Source organism: Plecotus auritus (assembly GCF_963455305.1).
Source record: "Plecotus auritus genome assembly, chromosome: 4".
In the NCBI taxonomy this organism is placed as follows: Eukaryota; Metazoa; Chordata; class Mammalia; order Chiroptera; family Vespertilionidae; genus Plecotus; species Plecotus auritus.
Genome location: NC_137775.1, coordinates 46,645,822 through 46,660,060, shown reverse-complemented (window position 1 = coordinate 46,660,060; position 14,239 = coordinate 46,645,822). Strand labels below are relative to the sequence as shown.

Below are 14,239 nucleotides of genomic sequence, written 5' to 3'. Positions count from 1 at the left end.
GGCACTAAATCACATAAATTATTATTAAGGCAGGTCCCCTAGTTTACTTTTGCCTATTTCCATTAGGGCAATGGAACATGAATTCAATCTGTATAAATATGTTCCTTTATGTAGAATATAGAACTTTATACTTTTCCTCAATAGTAAAGAGAAGATGTCTGCTATCATTTGGGGAGTTGCTAGTTCCATATCTCGGGGCAAAGAATCTCTGAGCTTGCCTATTGCTACTAAAAGTTTGAAGATTTTCAGAAAAGGATCAGTGAGATGGACAAAGGCTACCTCCAAGGATTCCTCATTAATGGTGGTGGTGAAGCCAGTGAAAGAAGCCAATAATCCAACCTGAGCAGAGAAGGCAAACCTTCAAGAAAGAAAGAGGAACATAAAATGTGTGTGTGTGTGTGTATTTTAATACTAAACCTATGCATAGGTTGTTCTAGTGTGCACATAGTATGTATTACAGGGTCATCTTGTAATTCTGTTGGCATTCTCCTTTCTCCTATGGTTGTATCTCCAGTCTCACCTTTCCCCGATTACTTCCAATTATTGTAGTTTTAGGGAAGAATGTGGGGAAGTAAATGATTAATTAATGGTCTATCTAGCATAATATAAAATCCTCAAGAAGAATCATAAGCAGTTGATACAAAAGAAAAAAAACAAAAAGCGTATCAACTGGATACTGTAGAGTGATATAATAAAGCAGTTACAAATATCAATCATATCAACAAGTCCCTCTTAGAAACTGGTTAAAGTAATTATAGACAGACTGTTGAAGAGGGAACTGGAGTAATTAACAGAAGGTGATTCAAGTACACAATGAAAAGGAGGGGTTAATTTAAAAATTCTTAGTTTAAAAAAAGTGGAAATTCCTGTGAAGTTCTCATATTTTAAAACAAATTCTGACTAGACCACAAGTACAATTTTAAAATTCATCTTTATAGGACAATGGGATCCTTATATGATTTAGCTTAGTATTGCATTTAGGTAGTTTTTCATGTAAATAAAGATGATTTTAATGTAAAGACTTATGGAATTTTTAGAAAAGATCAGAGATATTAGGGCAGGATTTAGAGTACTGGTCTCCATATGTACTGCCTCAACATATCACCTTTAGTTTATTTAACTTCTCTGAACAACTCCTTTATCCTTTGATAAAAGACAGTGTGAGGGAGAGAGCTAATCAAAACAACAGGCACATATCACCAGTTCTAGCTTTGCCATCACATTAGGAAAATTTAGACAAGTCACTTTATTTTTTGATACTTTTTATTTGTAAACTCCCCCCACTCCCCGCCCCCATAAAAGCTAACAGAGTTTTTCTTTGGTATATTTGGCACAGAAATTATGCCACATAATTTACTACATTCTACAAATACGTTTTAAAGTTAACATGAACAAGAAGAGGAGCTCAAAGGTGAATGGCAAGAATAATCAATTCCATAGTTGTCCAATTTATAAATTAGAATATTTTAAAAAGATTAAAAAATTGAGATATGTACAGAAATTTTTACCCTTATTTTTGTTGAGTGGGATGGAAATGGAAATGTTCATAATAGAAAAATATTAAAAGGAACCATGATGAAAACACCTTAAACCAAAAGAATTGACACAAATGACCTTGACTCCTAACTTCAGATGGGTATAAGAGAAGGCAAGCAATCCTATATAATAAGAGAGGAATATGCTAATTATCCATTATGCCTTGAGGCGTAACGACCAACCACATAATGACCAGATCACAGATCACGGATCTGCAGGAGGGTGGGGCAGCGAACTACAAGCTGGCGGCAAAAAGCTACAGGAGGGGGCAGGGCAGCAGGCAGAGAGCTACAGGAGGGCGGCAGAGAGCTACTGGCACACGGATTCGTGTGCAGGGCTACTAGTATTGTATATTCTGACTTAAGCCAGAATAAATTACCACTACAACAACTATTGTTTTCTTTTGTGAAAGATTACCTAGGACATAGGTAGTCAAAACTACAGAGTTTTCATAATCTAAATGATGGCTCAAGTAAAAGGTGTATTTCTAGAAAATAAAGGGAGTAAAAAAACCTTGAGTTAAATGACCATGGAAAAGCAAGGAAATAAAAAAACTATTGAGAATGAGGATACTAAGATAGACCTAGATCTTTGAGTTCTCAAGTTGTTGTTTACTTTAAACATTAACACTAATGCCCTACTCTTGTAAGGTACTATTTTACTCAGGCACTGGGGTTAAGTGAATTTCCTAAGCCTTATACTAAAATAGGAGCAGAGTTGAATTTATAGTAAAAGCTGGTGGCAATGAGTCCCACACACAAAACACAAGGTCATGCTGATGTCCCATGAGGGCAGTAGTGTAATTTTCAATCAGCCAGAAGAGCTGTCGCTTGGAAAACTGCTTGAACTAATGCTTTATGGAATTTTTATAAGGCCAACATTATTCACACATCAAATGAGAATACGGTACAATCATTAAAATGGTCAATCAATCATGGAAAAGTTTATTTACTCTTAATTTCTTGCTCAAATTTTTCAAGGGCAACCCTTATATTCGTTCCTCTTCCTGGCTTGCATTTATCATAATCTTATAAAAAATTTGCAGAAATAAGAGATTTAGGATATGATGCTGGTTGCCATCTCAGGACAACTAAGTTTCTTTCTAGGTGACTTCTGAAAAGCCAAGTCAACATTTAAGAGGGTCATCACTAATGTTTGTAATCCTACATAATAAAAGCCTAATATGCTAAGTGTCTGATAGCCTATTCAACCAATCAAAGCATAAAATGCTAATGATATGCTAAGGCCGCTCAACCACTTGCTATGACATGCACTGACCACCAGGGGCAGACAGTCAACCAGTCGACCAGTTGCTATGACGTGCATTGACCACCAGGGGGCAGTCGACTGGTCGACTAGTCGCTATAACGTGCACTGACCACCAAGGGGCAGACGCTCCAACCAGTAGGTTATCTTGCTGCTGGGGTCTGGCTAGTCAGGACTGAGTGAGACAGGCTGGACACACCCTGGAGCCATTCCACAGTCCCTCCCTGCTGGCCAACCTCCTGCACACCTCCCCAGCCCCAATCGTGAACCAGTGGGGCCCCTCAATTGGGCCTGCACCCTCTTGCAATCTAGGAGCTCTAGGGGGATGTTGGAGAGATGGTTTCAGCCTGATCCCGCAGGCCAGGCTGAGGGACCCCACTGGTGCACGAATTCGTGCACTGGGGCTCTAGTTTATAATAAAGGAAAATTGCACACTCAATGTCTGACAACAGAGAACTCATTAAATAAACTATAACCTTCATGTGAAGGCATAAAAGTGCAGTCATTATGCTTGAGAATATTTAATGTTATAAATTATTAAGTTAAAGGTTATAAAATAACACAATAAAAATTTGTAAAAGAAACAAGTGAAAGGACAAGTGTGTTTGGAAATGTACAAAGAAAAGGAGCATTTAAGCCTCTAAAGACAAAAAAGAACTATAATAACTATTATACTTTAGCTAACACATTTGTTTTCTGGAGGAGGAAGGGTTAGTAATTCTAAAACTACATCAGGAGTATGCAAGAATTGGGGAAATAAGTAAATATATTTTGATTAGTGAGAGCCAGGTTTCTCACAGGTGGAGAAAGAAGTCATAAATTAACAAGGGGGGAAACTAAAATGAAGCCTTTGGTATTGGATTAGAATTGTAGGTATTAGAATGAACTCACGATTTTATGAATACAAGTGTTTTTCACACATATAATCATACATACACTTATATACAACTAGATATAGATGTCTGTGTAGTATACATAGTTCCATTTCCTAGTCTTGCCCACTGAGTGGGTCTAGAGGCGAAGACACCCAGGTAGGGATGGAGTCAACAAGCGCTCAGCTTTTGGTCTCTAAAACCATTCTCTGATAAAAAGAACCAGGGCTCTTTGGAAAAATGGCCTGGGACAGGGGAACAAGCACAAGATGCCAAAATGCGAGGTGGTGTTCACAAAATAATGGGGCATGCCAACGTGATCCAGGACCTAGTGTGAGAGGCCCTAGTGGATGACACTGAGACAATATAAGTAGCAAAATAAATGACAGTAATGAATTTTACCTCGTAGAATAAAACAAACACTCATGAATCTATACTTACATAAATAAATAACTAAATAAAGTAAATAAACAGAGTAAGTTATTTCTTACAGTAAATTCTGGGAATAAAGGAAATAGAAACCATAATAGTAATAATTATTTCAGACAAAAATCACCAATAGATACTGAAAATAATGTAAGAAAGTATGATGAGAAACAGAATATTTGTATAATCTCAAACCTCTAAGTATCTTGCACGAGATACCTATTAATTAAAAAAGGAGCCCTAACCGGTTTGGCTCAGTGGATAGAGCGTCGGCCTGCGGACTGAAGGGTCCCGGGTTCGATTCCGGTCAAGGACATGTACCTTGGTTGCGGGCACATCCCCAGTAGGGGCTGTGCAGGAGGCAGCTGATCGATGTCTCTCTCTCATCGATGTTTCTAACTCTCTATCCCTCTCCCTTCCTCTCTGTAAAAAATCAATAAAATATATATTAAAAAAAAAAAAAAAAGGAAAAAAAGTAACTTTGCAGTGAACAAGCCTGGCAGATACCACCATGTACACCAAGTAAACGTCACCAGTAATGAGACATTCATGTCACATGCTTCCTGATGATACACTGAGAGGGTAAAGCATGATGTCGGTGGTATTCTTGCCAATTATATATAACTTCAATGTAACTATGAGGAAACATTAGGCAAACCCAATGGAGGGATAACTCTATAAAGTAACTGGCCAGTACTGTTCAAAAGTGCCAAGGTCATGAAAGTCAAGGAAGTATCCTGGTCCAGAGGAAGGGATGTTGGTTGAATGAAATTCAAATTGATAAAATTTGAATAAAGCCTGTGGATTAGTTAATAGGACTAGATTAGTATTGAGGCTAGATATTAACATTAGGGGAAGCTGGGTGAAGAATATATTAAAATGTTGTTGTTACTATGTCTACAAACTTTTTATACTGTATGTCTAAATTTCATTTTAAAATAAATTAAAAAGCATCTTCATAAAAGATTAAAAAAGAAAAGAAACTCATATTCATGGGGGTGAAGATAAAATTACTATAAATGACTAATTTTAATGTTTTCCCAGATTTGCTGCAATGAAAGGTATTAGTTTTATAATTAAAGAGAAAACTATTCTCTTTAGATGTTATATATAAAATATCTAATAGAGGCTAAAATCCTGAATCCTTTACCCTTTTAGCAAACTTAGAAATAGGCTCCTTTAGAAATTGCTAATTTCTATTATCACATAGCCTGAAAATCACTACTGCCTGAATAGTGAAAGTACCAGCAAGTTGATTAAATAACTTTTAGATATGCTACACCTATATACATCTATTAAGTATATCTATATGTAGAAAATTTAGTTCCTCCTGTAACTTTTCTCCAACCCTTTCTGACCCCACGGTTCATTAACAGGTCAGTGTTTAAGGAGGGAAAAACAGTTATAGAAAACACAAATGCGTATCCAGGGCCCTAGTGAAAATGTTAGGAACTTTAACCCCATTTATAAAGTGTGACTAATAAAGAGTGGCAAATCATCTTCCTAGAGAGATAAACCATGTGTTGGTTACAAAAAGGGTGTCAAAAAAATTTATGTGTTTATTATGGCCTTACTTCCCTTCTAATTCCTGATAAGTTTATGGTTACTCTAATTTTAGGAAATATCCCTATTCATTTAAATGATAAAACTAAGTTTTTTTCTGATAATAAAATAGTTAGAAACTCACTTTAAAACATTTAAACATTTTAGAGAAGCATAAAGAATAAGTTAAAAATCACCCCAAATCCTGCTACACAGGGATGGCTACTGTTAATCTTTTAGTGAACACTATTCTGAATCTTCTCTCTGGGTACATATTCACATATAGATGTACATACTCTACACAGATGTGGAATTCAAAAATGAAATTGTAATATTCTGCAGTGTTCTACAGCTTGAGAGATACTTAGGTTATTTCCAAATCTTCAATTTTGCAAATGATTCCATAACGTACTTGTACAGAAATCTTCTCAGATTCATTACTCTACTTTTAAAATCATCTGAGGTCTTTTGAAAATTTTAAAAATTGTTTCTATTACAGAAATGTCATAAAATGTAGAAAATCAAAATCTCTTAAAGTCTCACTTGGCTATGCTTCTCCTACCCTGCTCCTCTTAATCTCCCAGTATATGGCAGCCCCAGCCTTCCAGCTGCTCTGAAGGAAAGCTTTGGAATCATCTTTGGTTCCTCACTTTCCCTAAAAATCCTGTTAAATTCATTAGCAAAATCTGTTAGTTCTCTTAAAAAAAAAAATTCAACCAATTCTTACCAATCTCACTCATACCAATGTGGTCCAGCCACCTTTAAGTTATAAAAATTATTGACATGGTTTCAGATTCCACACTGCAACTAATCTTTAAAAAACAATACATGTCAAGGTTTCATATGTATTAAAGAAGAATTTGCACAATTATCTGAAAAGGCTATAAAATACTCGTCTCTGTGAGGTTGGATTTTCTTCATACACTTCAAATAAAACGTATTGTAAAAAACATTGCAAAAGATGATTAATCTACCTGACTTCTATTAAGCAAGATATTAAAGACACTTGCAAAAATAGAAAACAATACTACACTTTTCACTAATTTTTATTGTTTTGGAAAATAGTTATTTTTCATGAAAAATCATGTTATTTATATTAATGTGTAGTGGATTATTATTGTATTTTTAAATGAAGTAATAAATATTTGAGAATTTCTGTTTAATTAGTAACTATTCATAAATATATCCCACATAACCATTAGTGAACCACTGCTCTAGTATCTTCTAGTATCTCATTCAGAGTAAAATCCAAAATCCTTACCATGGTTTACAAACTCCTTACATGACTTGACCCCATATTTTCTATAATTTCTTCTCCTACCCCTCTCTGACCTCTTTTCTAATCACCCCTTTCCATCTTTTTTTGCAATGGCTTCCTTGATTTCCTTGAATATACCAAGTAAGTTCCTACATGAGAGTCTTGGAACTAGTTTTTTCAGTGTTTGGAATACACTCCCCCAGATAAACCTGGGGCTCACCCCCTTCCTTTAATTGTTTCTTTAATGTCACCTTGTAAGTAAGACAGTCCCTGAACACCACATTAAAATTGATGCAGCCACTGTGGAAAACAGTATGGAGTTTCCTCAACAAAATTAAAAATGAAACTGTCTTTTGACTCAGCAATCCCACTTCTGGGAATATATCCTAAGAATCCTGAAACATCAATCATTAAGAATATATGCACCCCTATATTCATAGCAGCATTATTTATAATAGCTAAGATCTATAAACAGCCCAAGTGCCCATCAGTAGATGAGTGGATAAAAAAGATGTGGTACATTTACACAATGGAATACTGCATGGCTATAAAAAAGGAACTCTTACCCTTTGTGACAACATGGATGGACCTGGAGAGTATTATGTTAAGCTGAGTAAGCCAGTCAGAGAAAGACAAATAGCATATAATCTCACTTACATGTAGAATCAAATGAGCAAAATAAACTGACGAACAAAATAGAACCAAAGGCATGGATACATGGGACAGATTGACAGCTGTCAGAGGGATAGGGAGTGGGAGGGTCCTGATAAAAGAAGGTGAAGAAATTAACCAAAGAACATATATGCACAGACCATGGACACAGACAACAGTGTGGTGAAGGCTAGGGGGTGGGGGTGGGGCAAAATGGGACAACTATAATAGTGTCAACAATAAAAAAATAGTACCAATCAGCACCTCCCATCTTTCTATTTTTTTTTTTTATTATATACTAGAGGCCCAGTGCACAAAATTCGTGCACGCGGGCGGGGGGGGGGGGGTGTCCCTCAGCCCAGCCTGCACTGTCTGCAATCTGGGACCCCTTGAGGGATATCCAACCGCCCGTTTAAGCCCGATCCCAGTGGGCGGTTGGACATCCCTCTCACAATCCAGGACTGCTGGCTCCCTGGTCCCCTACAACTGCCCTCCCCTGCAGGCCTGGTCTCTCCCAACTGCCCTACCCTGCAGGCCTGGTCCCCCCCAACTGTCTTCCACTACAGGCCTGGTCCCCCACAACTGCCCTCCACTGCAGTCCTGGTCCCCCCGCCCCAAACTTCTCTCCACTGCAGGCCTGGTCCCTTCCAACTGTTCTCCACTGCAGGCCTGGCCCCCTGCAACTGCCCTCCCCTGCTGACCTGGTCTCCCCCAACTGCCCTCCTCTGCTGGCCCGGTCATGCCTAACTGCCCTCCCTGCTTGCCTGATCGCCCATAAATGCCCCCCTTCAGGTCTGGTCCCCCCCAAATGCCCTCTTCTGCAGGCCTGGTCCCCCCCAACTGCCCTCCCCTGCAGGCCTGGGTTCCCCCCAACTGCCCTCCCCTGCAGGCCTGGTCCCCCCCAACATCTCCCCTGCAGGCCTACCCCCCCAACTGCCCTCCCCTGCAGTCCTGGTCACCCCCAACTGCCCTCCCCTGATGACCTGGTCTCCCCCAACTGCCCTCTCTGCTTGCCTGATCACCCACAACTGCCCTCCCCTGTAGGCCTGGTCCCCCCCAACTGCTCTCCCCTGCAGGCCTGGGTCCCCCCCAACTGCCCTCCCCTGCAGGCCTGGGTTCCCCCCAACTGCCCTCCTTGATGGCCTGGTCTCCCCCAACTGCCCTCCTCTGCCGGCCTGGTCACCCCTAACTTCCCACAACTGCCCTCCCCTGCAGGCCATCTTGTGGCAGCCATCTGTGTCTGCATGGGGGCAGCCATCTTTGACCACATGGGGCGGCCATCTTGTGTCTTGGGGTGACAGTCAATTTGCATATTACTCTTTTATTAGATAGGATTTCACATTATTATTATTATTATTATTATTATTTTTAAATAGCAGTTTTTACCCTTTGATGTATTTTTGTCTGTCCTTGTCATCTTGACTGGAAACCCATGAGAGCTGATATTTTTCTGTCTCATTCACTGCTGTATGCTCAGTGCCTAGAAAAGGGCCTGGTAATAGTTTACTTTCAATAAATTTTGATTGAATGAATGACTGGAATTCATATTTGCTTTTCCTTTGAAAATTCTTGATTTGATTCACCAGGTTTTTCTTTAAAATGCCACAATAAATGACTTTCATACCTGACACACTCTGAGAGCTTGGTCCAAGACAGTTTTGGTATCAGTATCATAATCCGGGCAGGGCAGCATGGCTCGGCTGAGATGTGCCTGTAGCAGGAGATGTGCTTTGGTGTGAGGGCTGTCAAATGAATGAGGGTTTGATTCAAAGGGAAGACATTTTGCCAGTTCACCATTCATATGATCTTCATTGTGCCTTACTGGCAAATCTGTGTATTCTTCCGCATCCTGAAAAACACACACATCCATATATATATTACTGTGCTAGATCAAAAGTATAATAATTAATGTACTTCTTAGTTTTAATTACTGAAATTTAAAACACGGTTTAGAAAAATCATAGATAACCTTATCCCTTAAGAGTTTTGTTTTGTTCAATACTATTATGAATATGTAAGGGAAAGCAAGTAATGTATAATACATGTGAAATTCATGAATGCTTTTCTTATTTATACAGTCAACAAAAATAACAGTGACTCTACTAGGCATCAAATATCATGCCTGACACTGGCCTCACACAGAGAGCTAGAGACAAAGTTCTACCAAGTGTAAGGAATGTTATGGTAAGTATAGAGTGCTGAAGGAACATTCAATTTGGAAACTTAGTTACTTTAGTGAGTCAGAGAAAGCTTCTTGGAAAAAGTAATATTTAAGATCTATAGATAAGTGGGAGAAATAAGGTGGAGCTGGGATTAAGGGGGAGCAGAAAAGGATTGGTGAGGTAAGAAAAGGGTGTACTATTTTAGATTAAATTAATTTGTTCAAAGTTTCCAGTTCTACACGTAAGGAGCTTGGAAGCTACCACTCCGTCCTAACAACAAGTACAAGCTAAACAGACTGAAAAATCAACAACTCTTCTAGGCTCCATATGAGGGGAGGACACAGGACAAACTACTGTCCCCAACATTGGAAACACAGGCAAATTCAGGGAGTCACCGCTAAGAGAAGAGATTCATAAGCGGAAACTGCCAGGGGAACCAGTGCCGGGGTGAGAAAAGCTTAACTGCAATTGAGGAATGGTGGGAGGCTTTGTGTGGACAACTCTGAGTGCTAAAAACTCCAGGGGGACGATCATAGCGGGCTCCCAATATTTTGAAATTTATCTTCAGGAGCTTGACCAGATTCCCACAGTTAATATCAAAGAAATATCTCTTTGGGGTTTTCTAGCAGGGGGAGGCAAAATGCACCACTCTAAAATATGCCAGAGCACACTGTTCTTCTTAACAAACAACAACAAAACCAATACTGTTTTCCATTCACAGTGAGCTGAATCCACAGAAGTGAAACTCAGATATGTGGAGGGTTGACTGCATATTTACGGAAAAAAAAATCCACATATAAGTGGCTCATGCAGTTCAAACCAATATTGTTCAAGGGTCAACTTTTTTTTAAAATATATATTTTATTGATTTTTTTACAGAGAGGAAGGGAGAGGGATAGAGTGTTAGAAACATCGATGAGAGAGAAACATCAATCAGCTGCCTCCTGCACACCTCCTACTGGGGATGTGCCTGCAACCAAGGTACATTACCCTGACCGGAATCGAACCTGGGACCCTTCAGTCCGCAGGCCAACGCTCTATCCACTGAGCCAAACTGGTTAGGGCAAGGGTCAACTTTTTATCAATAATCACTTTTAATGTCAATGGTCTCAATGAACTGATTAAAAGACAGAAACTATCAGAGTGATTGCATAAACATGATCCAACTATATGCTGTCTATAAGAAAACCACTTTAAATCTAAAGACACATATAAATTAAAAGAAATAGATGGAGAAAAATATACCATTTAACAACATTCAAAAGGAAACAAGAGTAGCTATAAGAATTTCAGGCAGAGCAGACTTCAAAGCAATGAAAATTATCATGGATGAAGAAGGGAATTATATAATGATAAAGGGGTCAATTCTCTAAGAAGACACAACAATTCTAAATGTATATGCACTTAACAATGAAATGTCAAACTACATGAGTGCAATGAGTGAATACTGGATTGGTTTAACACTTGAAAATCAATTAATGTAATTCACTTTATTAAATAAACTTGAAAACCATACAATCATCTCAATTGATGCAAATTTTTTTTCACAAAATCTAACACCTATTCCCCCCAAAACTCTCAGTAAACTAGGAAAAGAAGGGTATTTTCTCAACCTAGTAAGTGGCTTTTTTGAGAAACCCACAACTGACATCATATTTCAGTAATAGACTGAATGCTTTCCCCTTAAGATCAGAAACAAGACAGGGATCTATCTCTGTTCTTAGTACTTCTATTCAACATTGTATCAGAGGTTCTAGTCAGTGCAATTACGTAAGAAAAGTAATAACAGGCATCCAGATGGAAAGGGAAGAAGTGAAATAAAACTGTCTTTATTTGTAGATGATATGATCATCAATATAGAAAAACCAATGAAATCTATAAAATAATCTACTAGAATAAGTGCGATTAGCAAGGTTTCAGGATACAAGATTAATATACAAAAATCAATTGTATTTCTGTATATTAGCAACCACAAATTAAAACTAAAAACAAATCCTATCTAATAAAAGAGTAATATGCAAATTGTCCATACCTCCGCTGCACCCACAAGCCACACCCACCAGCCAATCAGGAGCGAGTATGCAAATTAACCCAACCAAGATGGCTGAGGACATGGAGCTGCAGCAAGCAGGAGGCTTGGGTTTCCTCGGCAATGGAGGAAGCCAAGCTTCCCTGCCGCCCTGGCTGGCACAGGCCTACACTCAAGGCTACAAAGTTTCAATTATAGAAGATACATAAATCCCAACAAATATGGCGGCAGCCACGGAGCTGGAGAGAGCAGGAGGCTTGAGTTGCCCCCAGCGATGGAGAAAGCCAAGCTTCCCTGCTGCCTTGGCTGGCCCAGGCCTACACTCAAGGCTACAAAGTTTCAATTATAGAAGATAAACCCCAGATACCAGGGCCTCCGCTTGGGTCGCTGGGGGGCGTGGCCAGCCTGCAAACCACCACAGGCCCCTCGCCCAGGCTGCCCAATGCCCCAAGGGAACCCCCACCCTGATCCAGGACACCTTTCAGGGCAAACCAGCTGGCCCCAACCCGTGCACCAGGCCTCTATCCTATCTAATAAAAGAGTAATATGCAAATTGACCGTCACTCCAACACACAAGATGGTTGCCCCCATGTGGACACAAGATGGCTGCCACAAGATGGCCAGCAGGGGAGGGCAGTTGGGAGGGACCAGGCCTGCATGGGAGGGCAGTTGGGGGCTATCAAGCCTGAAGGGGAGGGCAGTTAGGGGTGACCAGGCCAGAAGAGGAGGGAAGTTGGGGGCGACTGGGCCTGCAGGGAAGGGCAGTTGGGGGGGACCCAGGCCTGCAGGGGAGAGTAGTTGGGGGGGATCAGGCCTGCAGGGTAGGGCAGTTAGGGGTGACCAGGCCTACAGGGGAGGGCAGTTAGGGGTGACCAGGCCTGCAGGGGAGGGCAGTTAGGGGCAATCAGGATGGCAGGGGAGTGGTTAGGGGGTGATCAGGCTGGCAGGCAGAAGTGGTTAGGGGCAATCAGGAAGGCAAGCAGGCAAGTAGTTGGGAGCCAGCAGTCCTGGATTGTGAGAGGGATGTCCGACTGCCCGTTTAGGCCCAATCCTACCTGGGCCTAAACGGGCAGTCGGACATCCTTCGAGGGGTCCCAGATTGGAGAGGGTGCAGGCTGGGCTGAGGGACACCTACCCTCCTATGCACGAATTTCATGCACCGGGCCTCTAGTTTATAATAATATAAAATATATTAAATACCTAGAAATAAATCTGACAAAAGATGTAAAAGACCTGTATACTGAAAACCAAAAACATTGCTAAGTAAAATTAAAGACTTAACTAAATGGAGAAAGATACCTTATTTCTCCCAAAATTGATTTAATACAATCTCAATCACAGCAGACTTTGTTATACTTTGGTTGGCTGACAAGTTGATTTTTTAAGTAGTTCCAATCACTAATTTCAATGTGTGTGTGTGTGTGTGTGTGTGTGTGTGTGTGTGTGTAGGGGGTGGGGTGAGGGGGAAGTCCCATACCAACAAGTAAGTCTTACATACAGCTAGGTGTCCTACAATTCAACTTAATTCTGACACTATCTACCTGGAGATAGCATCAGGTCCCACAAATTCAGGGTTCAACTGTTAAGACTGTCTCTTTTCCCTACTGCAGATGCCAGCTGTAAGCCCAGATTATCACCTGTGTTTCTGACTGACTGGCTACAGATTGGCGGTTGTAACAATCCCTGACTTGGGTTCCATTAATTTGCTTGAGTGGCTCACAGAACTCAGAGAAACATTTTACTTATTAGATTACTAGTTTATTATGAAAGGATAAAACACAGAAAACAGGCAAATGAAAGAGATGAATAGACAAGGTATAGGAAAAGGGCCCAGAGCTTCCATGCCCTCTCTGAGCTGAACTTCTACCCAAATCTCCATATATTCACCTACTGGAAAGCTCTCCAAACACTGTCCTTTTGGGTTTTTAGGAAGGTTTCATTACATAGGCATGATTAATAACATCATTGGTGATTAATTCAATCTCCGGCCTCTCTCTCTTCCCCCAGAGGTTGGGGAATGAGGGTGGGATAGAGTGGTGGGGTTAAAAGTTCCAACCTTCTAACTACAGGGTTGGTAAGGAGTTTCCATTCTCAGGTGCATTCTGAAAGTTACCTCATTAACATAACAAAAGGCACCTTTACTGCTCTCAGCACTTAGGAAATTACAAGGGTTTTAAGGAGCTCTCTGCCAGAAACAGGGATGAAGACCAAATATATATATTTTAAGAGCAAATATAAGATATATATATATATCTTACTAGAGGCCCGGTGCATGAAATTCTTGCATGGGGGTGGGGGGTGTCCCTCAGCCCAGCCTGCACCCTCTCCAATCTGGGACCCCTCGAGGGATGTCCGACTGCCTGTTTAAGCCCGATCCCTAAATGGGCATTCAGACATCCCTCTCACAATCCAGGACTGCTGGCTCCCAACTGCTCACCTAACTGCCTTCCTGATTGCCCCTAACCGCTTCTGCCTGTCAGCCTGATCACGCCCTAAC

The 14,239-nt window shown here is 40.4% G+C and overlaps 1 protein-coding gene across 1 annotated transcript in view; it reads right to left on the bottom strand.

Annotated features, from left to right (window-relative positions):
- The window catches only part of ASCC3 (activating signal cointegrator 1 complex subunit 3), a 288,876-nt gene that overhangs the window by 23,358 nt on the left and 251,279 nt on the right, over positions 1–14,239 (bottom strand). The window contains exon 37 of the mRNA XM_080665788.1: positions 9,176–9,400. Coding sequence (XP_080521914.1) covers positions 9,176–9,400 — 225 coding nt within the window. The remainder of the gene's footprint in view (positions 1–9,175; positions 9,401–14,239) is intronic.